Here is an 18,856-nt window from a genome sequence, read left to right as displayed (position 1 = left end):
GGTGAGTGTCCTGTCTATTTCTCCTTTCTTGTGATTCTGTTTTTCCCTTGTGTTTTGGCCTGCCTGCCTGTGTTTCCTCCTCTCCCCCTGTGTGTGCTCTCCCTCACCTCCACTCCCTCAACCCCGTTTCCCCTTAAATAAAGCCTGTTCTTCCCGAGTGTTGCGTTTGGGTCCACTCTGTCCCCACACCACACCATAACACTAATCTAACCCTCTGCTGGCTGAAGCGTCATATTTACAATACAGACTTGACAATGGTATCAGTTTTCATGGAACTCTACAATAAATTTCTAAACATTTTAAACGATACCATTAAAGCATATAATAAATCCTCATGTGATGTAGTGCCTAAAATCCAGAAGACCATTATTTTTAATTAAAAGCACAATCTGAAAACAAAATGGCTCTGCCTTCCCAAGGTTTAATAACCAATTAAACCTTTAATAAATGGTCCGGTTTCTAAAGGCAAAGCAACGAAGGAATGGATGGTATTTTCAATCACAAGAGTCCTTGGTAGGTTATTAAAACAAGTTTGGTGAGTCGGGTGCCAAGAGCTATCCAGTGTCTGATATGTGCATTAAACTATCAATTTACTCACTTGTAGAAGACACAATATGCCTGTGAGGTAAAGAAAAAATAGCTCTAAATGAGTGTAGGATTAATGGTGATGAATCATACACTTGTATCCCCATGTATAGTACACCTAAATGTTGATGAGAATTCAGGACAAAGCTCTTAAAAAGAACCCAGCAAGGTCCCAGAACCAGACATGTTGTGCTCCCTTACCTGCACAGGTGTGCAGAGAAGGAAGAAGGCTAGGTTGAGGAGGGAGAGGCCGGGCAGCAGGTTCTGCTCCTCAGGCATGGAGCCTCCATGTTCCTGATGCTGACTGTCCATCACCATCATGTAAATCATGAGGCCTATGACAGGCAGGCCGAAAACAAGGCTGAGCAGAAAGGAGTTCTTCCACCTGGAAAGGTACCAGAAATGTGTCAAAGTATAGAAAGAAGAAGCCATAGAAATTCAAAACAACATGATGTTACATTTTAGTTGTTGGCATTCAGATTGCAGAAATATAATGTAGATCACCACTTTGTAGCCCCAGTGGCCCCAGGAAAGCACTATTGCTCGACAGGGAACAACAACAATCCCTATCTATGTCCTAACCACAATGATGTTCCAACCAGAAATACGTTAAATTACACAATGGAAACAGGATATCACAAAAGCCTTTTTCTCTTTCTGACATTGTCAAGTCTCTGTTGCTTTTGATTGGAATTTTACATGTTTTTGTCAATTATACACACAGGCCAGAAGGTTCGAACAAAATAATACTTGGCCAGCATTGACAGTTAGGGATGGCGACCACTGTTTCAGCTAAAACAACATGCCGTCAGTACAGATTTAGTGTGGGCATACAGATCACAGAAACATCACATACAGGTGCTGGTCATATAATTAGAATATCATCAAAAAGTTGATTTATTTCAGTAATTCCATTCAAAAAGTGAAACTTGGATATTATATTCATTCATTACACACAGACTGATATATTTCAAATGTTTATTTAATTTAATTGTGATGATTAAAACTGACCGCAAAATCAGAAAATTAGAATATTACTTAAGACCAATACAAAAAAAGGATTTTTAGAAATGTTGGCCAACTGAAAAGTATGAACATGAAAAGTATGAGCATGTACAGCACTCAAAACTTAGTTGGGGCTCCTTTTGCCTGAATTACCACAGCAATGCGGCGTGGGATGGAGTCGATCAGTCTGTGTGGACCTCAGAAAACACAGTGGACCAACATCAGCAGATGACATGGCACCCCAAACCATCACTGACTGTGGAAACTTTACACTGGACTTCAAGCAACGTGGATTCTGTGCCTCTCCTCTCTTCCTCCAGACTCTGGGACCTTGATTTCCAAAGGAAATGCAAAATTTACTTTCCTCAGAGAACATAACTTTGGACCACTCAGCAGCAGTCCAGTCCTTTTTGTCTTTAGCCCAGGCGAGACGCTTCTGACGCTGTGTCTTGTTCAAGAGTGGCTTGACACAAGGAATGCGACAGCTGAAACCCATGTCTAGCATACATCTGTGCGTGGTGGTTCTTGAAGCACTGACTCCAGCTGCAGTCCACTATTTGTGAATCTCCCCCACATTTTTGAATGGGTTTTGTTTCACAATCCTCTCCAGGGTGCGGTTATCCCTATTGCTTGTACACTTTTTTCTACCACATCTTTTCCTTCCCTTCGCCTCTCTATTAATGTGCTTGGACACAGAGCTCTGTGAACAGCCAGCCTCTTTAGCAATGACCTTTTGTGTCTTGCCCTCCTTGTGTAAGGTGTCAATGGTCGTCTTTTGGACATCTGTCAAGTCAGCAGTCTTCCCCATGATTGTGTAGCCTACAGAACTAGACTGAGAGACCATTTAAAGGCCTTTGCAGGTGTTTTGAGTTAATTAGCTGATTAGATTGTGGCACCAGGTGTCTTCAATATTGAACCTTGATTCAATACTGAATACTTACTTAATATTTTGGGGTTTTCATTAGTTGTCAGTTATAATCATCAAAATTAAAAGGAATGAACACTTGAAATATATCAGTCTGTGTGGAATGAATGTATACATTATACAAGTTTGACTTTTTGATTGATTGATATATATATATATATATATATATATAATTGATATTCTAATTATATAACCAGCACCTGTATATGGGTGCTTTTGTAGCCCCAGTGGCCTAATGGATAAGGCACTGGCCTCCTAAGCCAGGGATTGTGGGTTCAAGTCCCATCTGGGGTGCTGGCCATTAAATCCAGATCTTAATGGGTCTATTCCTTTCTTTGCCACTGAACTTTTGTTTAGTTTAGTCCCCATCCAAACACTATTGCTTGACAACAACGATCCCTTTCTATGTCCTAACCATAATTTTGTGCCAACCATAAATATGTTAAAGTACACAATGGAAACAGGACATAAAAATTTTTGGATATTGTCCAGTGGATAAGGCACTGACCTCCTAAGCCAGGAATTAGTGATGTGCGGATTGATCCTAAAGTATCAATATTTCTGATACCAACGTTTCCTGCTCTAGGATCGATACTCATATAAAAAGATCTATATCTAAACTCAGTCATTTGGAGTGAGTGTGTGTTTTATCATAAGTATCTTACTGTCACCAGGATGGTCTAATTATACTCGGTTGATAGGAACTACTTTTCCTTCCACCTGTCAAAGTCATGCTTGGCTACGGCTCTATGACGGAGCTTCTTTGAAGTAAGCTGCTGCAGCCCTTTACATTTCCCGCGATTGAATACTGACTCTGGCTGACTGTAAAAGCCGTCACATCTGGCTGTATTTTAGCTGTGAAGGTAATAATGAGGCTGTGTGTGATGTGTGTGCAAAGACAGTGAAATACTTTGGCAACACTGCAAACTTTGCTAAACATCTGAGATTAAGTCTGTCACAATAATAGGATGATGTTGATGTTGATGAAGCGGCAGCCCTGAGACGGATATTTTTATTATAATTAAAGAATATGACAATAGTTTGATGTCTTGTCATTATGCAGCTATTATTTTGAATTGGTAAGGCTACAGCCTACTCCATATTTCTCTCATAAATACAGAAACGGGAGGGGGGAGGTCACATTAAACTAGAAATAAAATATGTAAAAAGTATTGATATTGGTATTGGTATCTGTAACGAATGGGTCTATTCCTTCCTCTGCTCCTGAGCTCTTGTTAGTTTAATCCTCGTGCAACCGGTATTGCTCGTCGACATTCCCTTTCTGTGACTTAACCAAAATATGTGCCAACCAGAAATCTGTTAAATTACACAATGGCAACCGGACATTTAAACCAGATACTTGCTGTTGAATTTCTTCCGTGTGGTCAAGGTTGTTTTTGAAGCCTGCCTTCGCCAGACTGGCCTCAAAACCCATGCTCTAGAATGAGAAACGAACAAAGATAATGTAATGTCAAAGATTTACAAGTCAGGAGGTTAAAAAATATAAATTGATCATTACCTGAATGATCTTGATAACATCTCGAGCTCCAACCACTTCTGGGTCAAACTGGATCTGTGCCTTTTTGGTTGCCAGAGCAACTGAGGCCCCGAGGATCCCTTTGGTTGTGGTGAGCTTGGACTCAATGTTGTGGACACATGATGCACATGTCATGCCTGTTATCTACAAGTGAAAATTGGTGGAAATAAATGACTTTGGTATTTTGGGAAGATAGCATGTATTATCTTTAACACAGAGAAAGCATTAAATATATTACATTTTTCTCAACTGGAAATGCTGCATCATGTGAAGACTTACAGTGAGGTCCAGTTTCCCATGTGTAACTGCATTGTCCTCTATCAGTTTGGCACCAAAGCCTAAGTCTTCTATGAGCTGAATTACAGCTGCAGCGTCCATGACTCCTGAATCATATTTCACCTCTGCCTTTCCAGCCATTAGTGACACCAACACAGAGATTATTCCTAGAAGTCAAATTATTCGTGAAATACTGCCATTACATGTAAACTAAAACAAATATTGTATGACAACATTTAAGCTTGCTTACCCTTGTGTTTAGGTAGGTTTCTCTCAATGTTGGCCACACAGGAGGCACATGTCATTCCCATTACACAAATAAAGCATTTCTGTACTTTAATCTCGCTTCCAGAGGTTGCTTGTGGTCCAATGCCATTGCTGACTCCCACCTTATTGGGTGACTGCAAGTCAGAAAGGTCAGAAGGTCCAGAGCTAACAGCCCTGGTCTTTTCATGAGTCTGGATTTTCTTTGCAGATGTAGGTGCTAAAGAAAAAGGAATAAAGTCAGCGGCACTAAAACAGATTTTTACTCACTATCTTGTCCTTATTGTTTTAACAGTGTTGTTTTAATGTTTTTTCCCCTACATTTTGATTGTACTTTGGTCAACTGCAATTTTCATGTGTTTTATAAACAAAGTTGGATTGGATAAGTGCTCCATATTTGTATAGCGCCTGGGTCTTTTTGACCACTCATAGCACTTTTATACTACATCTGAATTCACACACTACAGCCTAACTGCTCAAACAGAAACTAACATTCGTACACTGGTGGAACAGCCACCAGGGGCAATTCGAGGTTCAGTAGCTTGCCCAGGGACACAAGGATGCAGCCGGGGATTGACCTTCCGATTAAGAGACAACCCGCTCTACCTCCTGAGCCACAGCCATCCTTTTGCCATTTTGTCTTCCTGACCTTAAAGGTGGGTTATGCAATTCTGGAGCAATCAAATACCAAGACAAATACCATAATAACCAGAGCAAACAACAACACAGGAAGTTATGCAGCTAATGTTAGCGTAGTTTTGGGTCAGCAAATTGTCGCTACAGCTACTGCTGTGAAGCTAACATGCAGAGAGGACGAAACGGTCCCAGAGCCAGCACACCAGCTCCAGACAGCGAAACTCACAACTCTCCTGCTACCAGCTAACATAACAACAACAGCATATCTTGGCAAACTAAAAAGTAAGCTGAAAGTGGGCAAGTAAATTAATTGCATAATCCATCTTAATTTAGCAAGGGAGGCTTTTCAAAGTGTAGAAACACCCTGCTTCATTCTGTTATTGACATCTAACGTTATATCTGAATATCTTACCGAACTTTTCAATCTGGAGATCTTAAAGCACAAGTTTAAGGTACTATTGAACATAAGCACAAAAAGCTGCACTTGTCTCTACAAACGTCAATCCAGCTGCCTAAAAGAAGCTCGACCCTGAAAGGTACATGAAAGAATCTGCTTATTAATTCCATGTCTTGGCAAGCTGTTTTCGTCATTAAATTCAACAAGAAAGCCCCGGCCAGCATTGGAGTCCTCCAGTGTTGCACTGGAGAGCATACTTATCTGGTTGCCACGGTAACCGGTGGAAACAGCGGTGAGGTGAATATGAGGTGTCCTGTTGGCTCAGAGGCCCAAAGCAATATGCGGGTTATACTTAAAATAATTTAATCAATGTACAGGTGCTGCCTTTGTAAAGTTCCACCTCCACATACTGAGCTATGATTTTTCTACCCTGCACTGTAACAAACATATTCTTTGGTAGTGCATGAGGCTAAAAACAACATAACATGTACAAGAATTCATGGGTGGGATGGAACCCATTGCTTGAATGACACCAACGTAAGCCGCTCGAGGGCATTTAACAATGGGTTCTTTTCTACCTCAAGCTGGTTGAGCTGAAAAACCAGTTCAATGCTACTTGTGTTCTAAAAGCAACTCCTCTTCTGGGAAACATAAACGAACCGAAGACCTGAGGGTCTTTTTCCAGTTATATTGTGATATGATAAAAATGTCACAAATTCACTACTTGTGTTAACTTGTATTTCCTTTACTCATTGTACCCTCTATGTCACATGCTGCAATATTCTATTCATTACCAACAACTGTTTCTTCACTCCAAAAACACCACTGCTGTAAACAGGTATTTAACACAGTTGCTAACCCCAACATAATCAATATGTGAACTCCGGATGGTCCAGAATGACATGGAACAAAATTTCATGCAACCTGAACAGGACCGCTTGCAAGTGGCACATAACTATCACCTTACCTGAAAACCCAGGATAATGGTGAAATAGCACGTTCAAAACTAGCTAATGGAGAAAAGGTTGATGGTGAAAATTGTTTAAAACAATGGACAATGCAAATGTGCTCTTTTTAAAAAACTGCCCTCACAGCACAGAGGTAAAACTTAACCAGCTGAAACTGTCATATCAAACTACTAGCAGACCAGAATTTGACTCCCCTTGTTTCAGTCTTTAGACTATGCTAAGCTGCAGTCCCCTCCAAAAGTATTGGAACAGTAAAGCAAATTGCTTTTTTGTTGTTGTTCACTGAAGACATTTGGGTTTAAGATCAAAAGATGAGTATGAGACAAGAGCTCGGAATTGCTTTTATTTCCTGGTATTCACATCTAGATGTGTTAAACAACTTAGGACATATCACCCTTTGTATTAGACCACAGCATTCTTAGGTGAGCAAAAGTAATGGAACAAATAATCTTAAAGTAAATAACATTTAATATTTGGTGGTATAACCCTTGCTTGCATTAACTGCCTCAAGCCTGCGACCCATCGACATCATCAAACTGTTGAATTCTTCATTTGTGATTCTATTCCAGGCTTTTACCGCAGGTTCTTTCAGTTCTTGTTTGTTTCGGGGTGTTTCTCCCTTCAGTCTCCTCTTAAGGAGGTGAAATGCATGCTCTATTGGGTTAAGGTCAGGTGACTGACTTGGCCAGTCTAAAAGCTTCCACTTTTTTCCCCTGATGAAGTCCTTTGTTTTGTTGGCAGTGTGCTTTGGGTCATTGTCCTGCTGCATGATAAACTTCCTCCCGATTAGTTTCAATGCATTTCTCCGTAAATTGGCCGACAAAATGTTTCCGTACACTTCTGAATTCATTCTGCTGCTGCCATCATCAGTTACATCATCAATAAATATTACTGAGCCTGTTCCAGAAGCAGCCATGCACGCCCAAGCCATGACAGTACCTCCACCATGCTTCACAGATGAGCTTGTATGCTTCGGATCATTAGCAGTTCCCTTCTTTCTCCACACTTTGGCCTTTCCATCACTTTGGTAGAGATTAATCTTGGTCTCATCAGTTCATAAGATTGTGTTACTGAACTTTTGCGGCTCATTTCTGTACTTCTTTGCAAATCTGGCCTTCTGATTCTTACTGCTGATGAGTGGTTTGAGTCTTGTGGCGTGGCCTCTGTATTTCTGCTCTCTGAGTCTTCTTCGAACAATGGATTGTGATACCTTCACCCCTGCACTGTGGAGGTCGTTGGTGATGTCACTTACTGATGTTTTGGGGTTTTCTTCACAGCTCATACAATATTCTGTCATCAACTACTGTTGTTTTCCTTGGCCGACCTGTTCGATGTCTATTGTTCAGTACACCAGTAGTTTCTTTCTTTTTCAGGATGTTCCAAATTGTTGTGTTTTCTATGCCCAATGTTTGTCCAATCGCTCTGGTCGATTTTCCTTCTTTTCTCAGCTTGACAATGGCTTGCTTTTCTCCCATAGACAGCTCTCTGGTCTTCATGTTGGTTTATCCTCTTTAAAAGGAAATGCAGTCTTTATAGGTTTGAACCAAGGATGAAAACTTCGACTAGTCATGCAGAGCTATTTAATGTTTCGACAATCGACCTAAAAGGCAACATCTGGGTAACAAGAAACATCTGTCAGTCACATGTTCCAATAGTTTTGCTCACTTGAAAAATGGGTGGGTTCTAACAAAGGGTGATATGTCCCGAGTTGTTTAACACATCTAGATATGAATAGCAATACCAAATTCTCATTCTCATCTTTTGATTTCAAACCCTAATGTCTTCAGTGAACAACAAAAACAAAGGAATTTGCCTTACCGTTCCAATACTTTTGGAGGGGACTGTAGCTTTGCTAGCTAGAAGCTCTGATTTGAGTATCCCTGCCCGTGCGTGGTCAAGTTTCTTCCTCTTTTATCTCTCCTGTCACTATGATGAGTAAGTTGCTGGTTCTCTCTTTTCAAAAATAAAACCTCTGCACTCACAGTTCTTCACAGTTGCCTTAACCAACAAAATATAATTACGAGTAAAAGTGTCTCGTTGTTACCTTCAAGTGATGCACCAAAGCCCATGTCTTCGATAGCTGCCCTGAGCTGCTCAGGCTCCATCAGACTGGGATCAAAGGTTATTGTTCCCTTTTCCTCCTTCAGTGACACCACTATGGACTGCACTCCTGTCATCTGAGAGATCCTCCCTTCTATGGACTGCATGCAAGAGTTGCAAGTCATCCCTACAATCCAAATGGTCACAGTCTGGATATCTGGACCAGATGCATCATCAGCTAATAAAGTGGCACTGAAACCCATATCATCGATCCTGTCTCTCAGCTCCTGTTGTGTAACTAGAAGGGGCTGGTAAACAATCATTGCTGTGCCATCTTGAAGAGACACCTGAATATGTGAAACCCCAGTTAGAGGACCAATCTGTCCCTCAACCGACTGCACACAGGATTGGCAATGCAAACCATCCACCTTGATCTGCACCGCTGACTCTACATTGACTCCCATGTTCTGGAACTTCAGGGCGATGTCTTTGGTTGTGATAACTGAGGTATCATAGTCCACTTTGGCCAAGCTGCTGGGTAAAAACAAGCTGACAGTAAGTACTCCATTCAGGCCGGAGATTCTGCTTTCGATGGCTTGGACTTGGTGCTCAGGGGGGAGTCCCAGGAGTTTAAAAGTTGCAGTGGATGCAGTTTTGGGTGGAGGATAGAGTTCCCTCTGACTCCCATACTCGTAGGCCAAGTTGTCAAGGCCTTGTTTCTCATTGTCAGAGCCATTATTCTGAAAAGATAAAAGAAATAAACTTAGGGACTGTATGAAAATGATTTGGGTAGGGAGGAGGGCAGAATTTTATTTTTTAGGATTAAAAAAATCCTAAAAAAAATTCATTTATTTAGGATTAAAACTGCAAAATTATTCTGAAGAACTAATCCAATCCAACACTTACTAGCAATGTTTTAGGTCACCAAAAACCTTTCCTCATATCAATCCACATTGTTGTAGCTGCAAAAAAGATATCTTATAATATCATGTTGTGGCTGTTGTGGAGTTATGGCTGTCTTCGCTCAGGAACAAAGACAACACAGACATCAAACACACTTTTAATTTCCTGTTCCATCAATGTAAGCATGTCTTTTCATTTCCTGAGTGCAGGTGGAACTGATTGATGGGTTTTCCAAGCCAACCGTCATTCAATGGACTCAACAAGTTCCACTTGACCTCATTCATCCTTTATATGTTCCTTCATCCTTTCATTGTTTAAAACATCCATCCTCAAATCTCTGCTCTCAATAAACAGAAATCCCAAAAGTTGTGTGTCTCTTGGTGACAAATATTAGTATGAGAAAATAAAAAAGAGAAATACGAGTTACTCAGCTCAGGGCTGTAGCTACTATTAAGGACAAAGAGGTCACATGGGGCTTTAGAAACCTGTTACTATGTGTAAATTAAATTTTTTAGTAGAAAGCCGGTGTGGAAATAGTCTGCCAGGATCATAATCACTGACTATATCACCTTTATTTTAAAATTTTAGCCTAAGATACCATGAGGTCAAATGGTGTACATGGCTTCATATAATCATGTACATTTTCTTGTGTTTGTTGCTATGCCTACACAGGCTTTCTCCCCAACTATGCTTGCATTTTTGTATCCATTACATATGACTAATATACTTCGATAATTTCCAGATATATCTTTTAAAACAGTATAACTGCGAAGGATACTGGTTAGCCATTTTCCACCCAAAGCAGGCAAAAATAAATGAATAAATAAAATAAAATCTTTACTATAACAGCCTCAACCAAACTTTATGGCCTCAGTATTTCTAAAATCCTGCAACTAAAGCTGATTGTTACATTTTCAAAAACTCTTAACTTAAGACACATTAAAAAGACATCTATGAGTTCAGCTTTGTGGTTAAAGCAAATATTTCCCACACCAAGAGTTTTAATCTCCTGTGACTCGACATAGTTTCTTTTCATGCATGCTGGCAGAACAGGTCCCTTAACAGAGCTGGTTGTGTTTGTGACACTCTTGGTCAGCAAAGCTTTAAATAGAATAAATCAAAATCAAATAAACTTTTATTGTCTCATATGCAATTATACACAGTATAATGCATGTGAAATTTGTTCTCTGCATTTAACCCATACTAATTACGAGCAGTGGGCAGCCACTATGCTGCAGGGACCAACACTAGATCTAGGACAGTTCCTTTGTCAAAGCAGGTGACTAGAGAAATTAACCTAAACATGCATGTTTTTACACTCTATCTAAGCCGGGCTGCTACATATTTAGAAGATCACTGTAGTCTAACTGAAAAAAGGAGGTGGCTGGATCAGGTCCATTATATTGGTAAATGGTTAAAATGTCTCTATAAACTTTCACTCCCTAGTTAGGTTGTCATCTACAATGGGGCTCTCCCTTTGACCTCAACAGAGAAAAGCCCAGCGTTGCTTGTCTAGGGGCCTAAAAACCACATGACTTGCCCTTCACATAAGCCTCCCAACGTGACAGCTTAGAGTCAACATTCACTGGGACCTCGCAGAACTGTAGGGAGGAGTCAACCTTATATGGAGACCTGTACTGTAAACAGGAGAGCCATCTGGACATATGAGTTGTGTTCTGTTAAATTCTTGGTATTTTAAATATAGAGTTAAGAGACAAATACATATTCTTTATATACAAACTAGAGTGCGTTTGTCACAGTGTGAACATCAAACCACATTCTTAGCGTATAGCAATAGTTTTTCCATTTCTGTTAGCAGCCAAAGCATAGATCTGACAGGAACAAGTCACTAATGAAGATAGATGAAGATTAGGAAGAAGATAAGATAATTTTCCTGAATGTATAAGTGTACTTTTAAAGTTGTGCAAAGGCTTATCAACAAGTTGTATGTGTATAGAAACCACGAAAGTCATGTATTATTATATTGATGAGCAAGTACACCACATTGTAACTGTATCTGTACTCGGAATGGGCGGGGCTTAACCTGGATGTGGGCAGACTAGTCAAGTCAAGTCAAGTTTATTTATAAAACACATTTAAAAACAACCAGAGTTAACCAAAGTTACCAGTAGAAGACATAAAAATTAAAACCAGATAAATTAAAACAGACCAAACAATTAATGACATACAGCAATAAGATAGAAAAAAAAAACACAGTTAGATACAAAATAGATAAATAAAAACACGAGCGCAGGAGCCCCTAAACAGACTCAAATGCCAAAGAATAAAAATATGTTTTAAGTCGAGACTTAAAAGTGTCGATGGTGGGGGACGATCTAATAATCAGGGGTAGATTATTCCACAGTCTCAGGGCCACAACTGAAAAGGCACGGTCACCCTTTGTTTTCATACGAGACTGTGGGATGGCCAAGAGGGATTGGTTTGATGATCTGAGGGGTCTGGACGAGTGATTAAACTTTAGAAGTTCTGAAATATAAGATGGAGACAGTCCATGTAACACCTCAAAAACAATTAACAGCAACGTAAAATCGTCTCTATACTTGACTGGTAACCAGTGAAGAGCATCAAGTATTGTGGAAATATGGTCCCTCTTCCTTGTACCAGTTAACAATCTAGCAGCTGCATTTTGAACAAGCTGCGTGATAAAGATGAGTGACAGATGCCAGAGTACAAGGAATTGCAGTAATAAATTCAAGAGGATATAAGAGCATGCAAGACAGTTTCTAGGTCCTTTACAGAGAGAATGGATTTAAGTTTTGCTATGGTCCTTAAATGAAAAAAGCTACCTTTAACAACAGAGTTTATATGTTTGTCAAATTTTAATGCTGAATCAAAGATAACCCTAGTTCCTAGCAAAGGGTTGTACATTAATGGACAGGGGGCCCAGATTTTTTGACAGTTCCTCAATTGAGTTTGGGGAACCAAATTATATTACTTCTGTCTTGTTTCCATTTAGTTGGAGAAGGTTTATTGCCATCCAACGCTTAATACCATTTAGACAGTTGGAAATGGACTGTAAGGACTTTGAATCACCTGGCTTCAGAGGTAAGTACAGCTGTGTGTCATCAGCATAGCAGTGGTATAATATTTTATGTTTATGGAGAATGGAGCCCAAGGGGAGCATATACAAAGAAAATAAGATTGGCCCCGCGGATTGAACCTTGAGGTACTCCGCATTTAATTGCTGCTGAAGAAGAGGAAATGTTACCAATGTTAACAGAAAAAGTTCTGTCTTTCAAATAAGAGTGAAACCACTGTAGTGCGACACCCTGGATACCAACCCCTTGCTGGAGGCGATCCAGGAGGATGTCATGATCAACAGTGTCACAAGAATAAAATAGCACAATTTCCAGTATCACCAAACAGCAACAACTCATTTAGTATCTTAAGCAGTGCCGTTTCTGTGCTGTGATGTACCCTGAAACCTGTCTGAAAGTTATCCAGCACATTGTTTTCAGCTAAAAACGAGGAGAGTCAAGAAAGAATGACCCTCTCCAATATTGTAGACGTAAAAGATCATTTAGAAATGGGCCTAAAATTATTAAAATCCATAGGGTCAAGATTGGGTTTTTTAATGAGAGGCTGAACTACAGCATGTTTAAAAGTGGATGGAACAATTCCATTTAAAAGAGAGCTATTTATTATAGACAAAAGGCTTCATGAATGAGGCTATGTCGATCAGTTCTGGCAAGGCCACAGGTTCAAAACAATTTAAAGAGACAGGGCACGAGACAAGCTCAGATGATCTTTTTCCAGTTCCTCTCGCCCTCCTGCATTCCTATCTAAGGGCATGGGTACACTATTAAGTCAAGGCTGAGCTTTGACTTTGGATCTCTTAAGCTTGAGCGGGGAAATTGTATCAAGGATGTCTGTGGCAGTGGAATTAAAGAGAGTGACTAGTGCCTCTGTGCCCATGGAGGTGGACAATGTCTCTGTAAGTTTAGCAAAAGGCGAAGCTATAAAGGCATCAGAGAATTGCTAACCCTAACCCTAGCTGTGGATTAATTAAGTGCCCGGACATAGCGATCTGGCATTTGAGGTTTTGGTAATGGACATGAGAGTGAAGCATTAAAGATGGTTTATGATCAGATAAAATAGTATCATCCAGTTTTAAAACAGGAAAACCTAATGATAAAACCAGATCAAGTGTATGTCCATGTTCATGTGTAGGACCAGTAACCCACTGAGAGAGATTAAATGAGTCCACAAGTTGCAGAAACTGGTTAACCAATGGCTTTGAAGGGCAACAGACATGAATGTTAAAATCACCAAGGATAAAAATGTTATCAAAGTTGGGCACAAACAATGACATAAAATTCTTGAAAAAAGTGCTTACTTTGGTAGTTTATACACAAGTGCACAAAGTAATGGGCAGGCCAGTTCAGCTTTAAATACTTGCACCTCAAAGCTAGTGTAGTTGTCAACCCACAGAAGTCTGCATGTAAAGAGATTCGCTAAGCCTCCACCCTTACCTGTTGTTCTGGGAGAACAAAAAAAATTGGGGGAGAGTTCAGAAAGAGGACTTAGATCACCAATATTAAGCCATGTCTCAGTTACACATAGAAAATCCAAATCACGTGATAAAAAGAAATCATTTAGGATGAAAGTTTTATTTGAAAGTGATTCACCAAGGCCATTTTCAAAGGGATATTATCCAGATTTTGCGCTGACCCTTTTTGACCCTTTGAACAATCATTAGTGGCAGGCCCCAAAGCCAGTTTTGAAGTGCAGTGGACAGTTATCAGATTTGACAAGTCAGCTGTGTTACAGTGAGTCATTTTCATGATTCTGACACTAGTCACAACAGGGATGCTGTGGACATCATTAGTACCTAGTAATGTGGCAGTACAGCCTCCTGGCCACTGGGATGAGCTATTGTGCTTAGTAGGTGAGGGTTAGGATTGCCGGTGAAGAGAAGTGGTGAACAAGAGAGGACGTGTCAGAGGATAGTCAGGGCAAAGTAGAGACTAACTGAAGTTATTTATTTAAGCCTGAAATTGATATGGGTTCATCGGAAGTTGCTACATTTATTAGATAACTATTTACAGAACAGCCTGTTTTTGATTACAATAGTAAAATTTAACATTTTCTTTTAAAGTTCCTCTACTTAATAGTTCATTAGAAAACATATTAACACATTTTACTGTGATGATACTCATGCTTAACAATAGTATTTTTATCTGTACCAGATACTCCCTTCAATTGAGTACTCACTCAAACCCAGTGTATTACATAAATTACACGATTGGGATATTTTCAAAGTACAAGAAGCATAATTCTCGGATGAAAAAGAGGATCCTTGGTCACAAGGATTACAACATTTCACTGAAATTAAATGATTTATTGCGCATTTGCGTGCATACATTCAGGCATCTTTATACTGCAATATATAACTCTTTTTTTTTTTTTTTGGATGAGTCATGGGAAAATATTTTATATCTAAAGTAACAATGTATTTTGGAATCCTAAAACATACAGACTTTTCCAGAGAACAACTCTCTATTGCTAATCCTCCCCCCAATGGGACTTGAACCCACAATCTCTGGCTTAGGAGGATAGTGCCTTACCCATTAGGCCACTGGGGCATCTCTAGCAGTTAAGGTCAGCTACAGATCACAAATAATCATAAAATCTCAAAATATGATATACTATAGTGACCGTATGTAGATAGAAAGCTGGATAGATCTGTCCCCATGTGCCCCTTTGTGTTACGGTGAGTAAGGCAAACACTGAAATGTTGACTTGTAGGTTTATGAGTATTGTTAAACTGTTCAAAGTACAACAAATCTTACACAGACAGTGTATCAGAAAAAACATTTCCCCAGTAAACTGTGGTATTTATCACAGCGTACCTGTGTCTTCACTCTGTTAACTGTGACCCAGTGACACACTGTATTTTATGGTTTGTTTATCTTAATCTAAATGGTGTACTGCAGTGAGGCCCAATCTTGGGTTCATGGTCAGCCAGGGGCCCTTAACCTTATGGGCCCCTGGCTGACCATGAACCAACCACTAACCACCACAATTAGGCATAGACAAGTCCAACTCTCCTCTACAGAGTATGCATTTAATAACAGCATTTAAAATAATAGTGTGAACATCAAACACTGAGGTTAACATGAATGATAGCATATAGATAGAAATGGTAAAACAAATGTCATTGATTGATTGATAATTTATAACACTGTTACTGCATTGCTCCAATGCCTCATTATTCAGCTCTGACCATATTCAATTAAACATATTTTCTCTTTTACAGTTAAAATATTACATAACTGCTTCCTGTTAATACTCTGTATATCATAACCAGACTATCCTACTGTACATGCTATTTATCAGGTGCTGTTTATATTGTACATACCATAGTTACATACTGACATATCATGACTGCTTCACATGCTAATGCTTTCTTTATTTTGCTCTATGTAACATTATCTTCCTTCATTATCAATCTATTATTAATTCGGTACATCAGTTTAGCTTTATAAGTATATTTCTATGTACACTTTTTATTCACTTACTCAATGATCATACAGTTCAATCTAATCTAATTTGAACAACAATTAATGTGATGAGAATAAATCAGTTTATTGTGATAATCTACCTAGTAACAGCATCACTGATTATCTTTATGCTTGTGAGTGAGGAAATAAACTATTTTTTTAATTATATGGAAATATGATAACTTCCAATATTATTGCATTGATTTTAATAGAAAGGCTACACTGTAAGCATGTCCACCCTCGTTAGGTTATTCAGAAAATACTATTCTTTTTACTTTTAAAATGACATCTTGATGTTCTCAACAATTATTGTAACTTTCAGAACAGAACTCACTTTGACAAAATTCACAACTGTTTTGCCTCAATTATAACAAAGTCATATCGACAGGAGTGTAGGATTACTGGACAGCTATCTCTTCTCTCTGGCTTCACAACTCTTTTATTTGAAATTGCTAGAATAAGATCCATTTGACTTGCCATAATCAAGAAGTAGCATCGCATTTGGAATGTAAAGACGACATTTATGTGTATTTACTGTGATTAAAGGAGCTATTGGTTTGATTTTGGATTAAGTGAGTTTTAGAAAGATCCTTTTCAGCCACACAGTCTAGCATTTAAACAATTAAAGTTTAAGTCACTTGTCTCAATTTCTCTTATTCATGCATAAATGTTTGTGTTAAGAAAGTAGACAAAAGATATACACTTTTGGGGATATATACAGTATGTCAACAAAATAGGCTTTAAACAAAAAAAGCTGTTAAACTATGGCAACAATCAGTGTGTGACTTGATTACACTTTCATGTTGTTATCCTAAGCCGTTGTAGCTGCAATGACTTGCATGATTACATTACATTAATTTGGCTTTTCTCCAAAGCACATACAATGAGTGCATTCAACCTCCATAGCAACATGATAGACAGCTAGTTGTTACAGGTGGTACATGAGCATGACTTAAAAATGTTTGTCTAATGCAGGATCACTGCAACAAAAATCTAATTATTTCACACATATGTGTGTATGTGTGTGTGTGTGGGGGGGGGGGGGGGCTTAATGACCTGTGGCATGCAGAAAATCAAAAGCAGGATTTTTTTGAAAAGCAGTTTGTAACCCCTTACATTTAAACAGTATCTACCTGCGAATCCTCCCAACAGGTTGTATGTTTCTATGAATTGCACAGAGTGATTTCTCCTTTGAATTTGAAACATTTAAAAAGGCCAGAGAAGATAAAACTATCCAGAATCTCACATTAAGTAAAAATAAACACAAAAAGTCTGAAAGGGTAGCAGAAATAGCTTTCTCAGGTAGTTTCATATGAATAACTGTTTGAGGACCAAAGAGGTCAAATTATCCAGTATTTCACAAAACAATATTTTAGAAAAGCTGAAAACATTACAACTAATTTGTGAATCAGAACTTTTTTTTTCTTCTTTCCAACCCCAAAAATCATCTCATGTCCCCATTGAGGCCCATAGGTTGGAAACCACTCAATAAACCATTGGCATTATGTATGACTCCTCAGTGGCTAATTAATTAAATTGAGTACAAAAATAAAACATGGTATCCGTATGGGTAGGGCTGCTAAACGGTTATTTTTAATATTGAATAATCTGTTGATTATTTTTCTGAATGAACATTTACTACTTTTTTCATTAAAATTGTGAAAATTGTCCATCCCAAATCCCTAAATCTCAAGAAAACATCTTCAAATGTCTTGGTTTGTCAAACAGTCCAAAAAATTACTTAAAACAATCAGTCAATCAGTGGTGGAGGAATTAGGCAGATCCTTTACTTAGCATCTTTAAAGAAGCAATACTGCAATATAAAATGACTTAATTACAAGTGTTGAGTACACAAGTATTGTTGGCAAAATGTACTCAAAGTATAATGCAGAAAAATGGCCCATGTGGCTGTTATTTTACAGCATAATGGGCCTACAGTGTGTTACTGGATTATTATTAAGGGTGTTAATATAAACTATTTTTATACTGTTTTGTAGTTGAATCTACAAAAATGCATACTATTTTACAAACTGATGTTCTTAATCTTCAAAGCAACTCTAGTTGTAGGTGTCAATTAAATTAAGTTGAGTAAAAAGTACAACATGTCTCTTTGAATGGTAGTAGAAGTATAAAGCAGAAAGAAATGGAAAAACGTTTACTTCAGTAAAAGTACTTTCAAATACTGCTAAGTACGCCTATTACAGCTCTGCATATGGGCCCTCTGACCTCACAGTCATTATCACTGCGGCTGATCAGCGGGTCAGGTCTGCTGCTTTGATCTGATGAGAAACTGAACTAAACCAAACTGCTACAGGTGGATCTCTGGCCTAATAAAACCGCTGAAATAAGAATTCTTGACTCAACATGTCAAATTGTTGCGTGATCATCATTTCATGGACGGGACATGAGCTTCAGATGGACCGCAGCTTTCTGGAGGCCTACCTTGAACTCGGGCGCACAGAGTGTCCTGCTCCCGGCGCAGTGGAGACTACAGGTGCAGTCCGGCTTACACCCACATTCAATCATACAAATCTGCTCCCCGGCGGTGTGCGACGACTTGGAGACATACTTGGACAGACTTTTCGGCGACTTTGGCGAAAACATGCTCGAGCTGCGCTAATGCCGTTTGGTTTCTCTTCACCTATCAAAGTCGGAGGGCAAAAGTCCGCAGTAGGCAAGCTGTTCCTGAAGATAAGGGCAGCGCAGCGCAGCGCCGGTGCGCACTCCGGCAAAACGTCATTTTCTTGTGTTCAGCTCTGGAGTTGGAGGTTTTTGATCAGAGTGGGCAAAGCCTCC

General features: G+C 39.1%; 1 protein-coding gene and 1 non-coding gene across 2 annotated transcripts in view; one reads left to right on the top strand and one right to left on the bottom strand.

Moving 5' to 3' along the window:
- Positions 1 to 18,783, bottom strand: part of atp7b (ATPase copper transporting beta) — a 37,456-nt gene extending 18,673 nt beyond the window's left edge. Inside the window, exons 1-7 of the mRNA XM_046060252.1 lie at positions 18,503 to 18,783; positions 8,638 to 9,373; positions 4,579 to 4,812; positions 4,332 to 4,495; positions 4,035 to 4,196; positions 3,880 to 3,953; positions 787 to 970 (exon numbers count right to left, since the gene is read on the bottom strand). Of these exons, the coding sequence (XP_045916208.1) occupies positions 787 to 970; positions 3,880 to 3,953; positions 4,035 to 4,196; positions 4,332 to 4,495; positions 4,579 to 4,812; positions 8,638 to 9,373; positions 18,503 to 18,664 (1,716 nt within the window). The 5' untranslated portion in view covers positions 18,665 to 18,783. The remainder of the gene's footprint in view (positions 1 to 786; positions 971 to 3,879; positions 3,954 to 4,034; positions 4,197 to 4,331; positions 4,496 to 4,578; positions 4,813 to 8,637; positions 9,374 to 18,502) is intronic.
- Positions 2,737 to 2,809, top strand: trnar-ccu. Its single transcript has one exon. It is a non-coding gene; the product is annotated as a tRNA-Arg (tRNA).
- Positions 18,784 to 18,856: the final 73 nt, after the last annotated feature.

Source organism: Micropterus dolomieu, linkage group LG01 (genome assembly GCF_021292245.1).
Source record: "Micropterus dolomieu isolate WLL.071019.BEF.003 ecotype Adirondacks linkage group LG01, ASM2129224v1, whole genome shotgun sequence".
In the NCBI taxonomy this organism is placed as follows: domain Eukaryota; kingdom Metazoa; phylum Chordata; class Actinopteri; order Centrarchiformes; family Centrarchidae; genus Micropterus; species Micropterus dolomieu.
The sequence above is the reverse complement of the archived record's forward strand: the minus strand, read 5'-3'. Positions and strand labels throughout refer to the sequence as shown.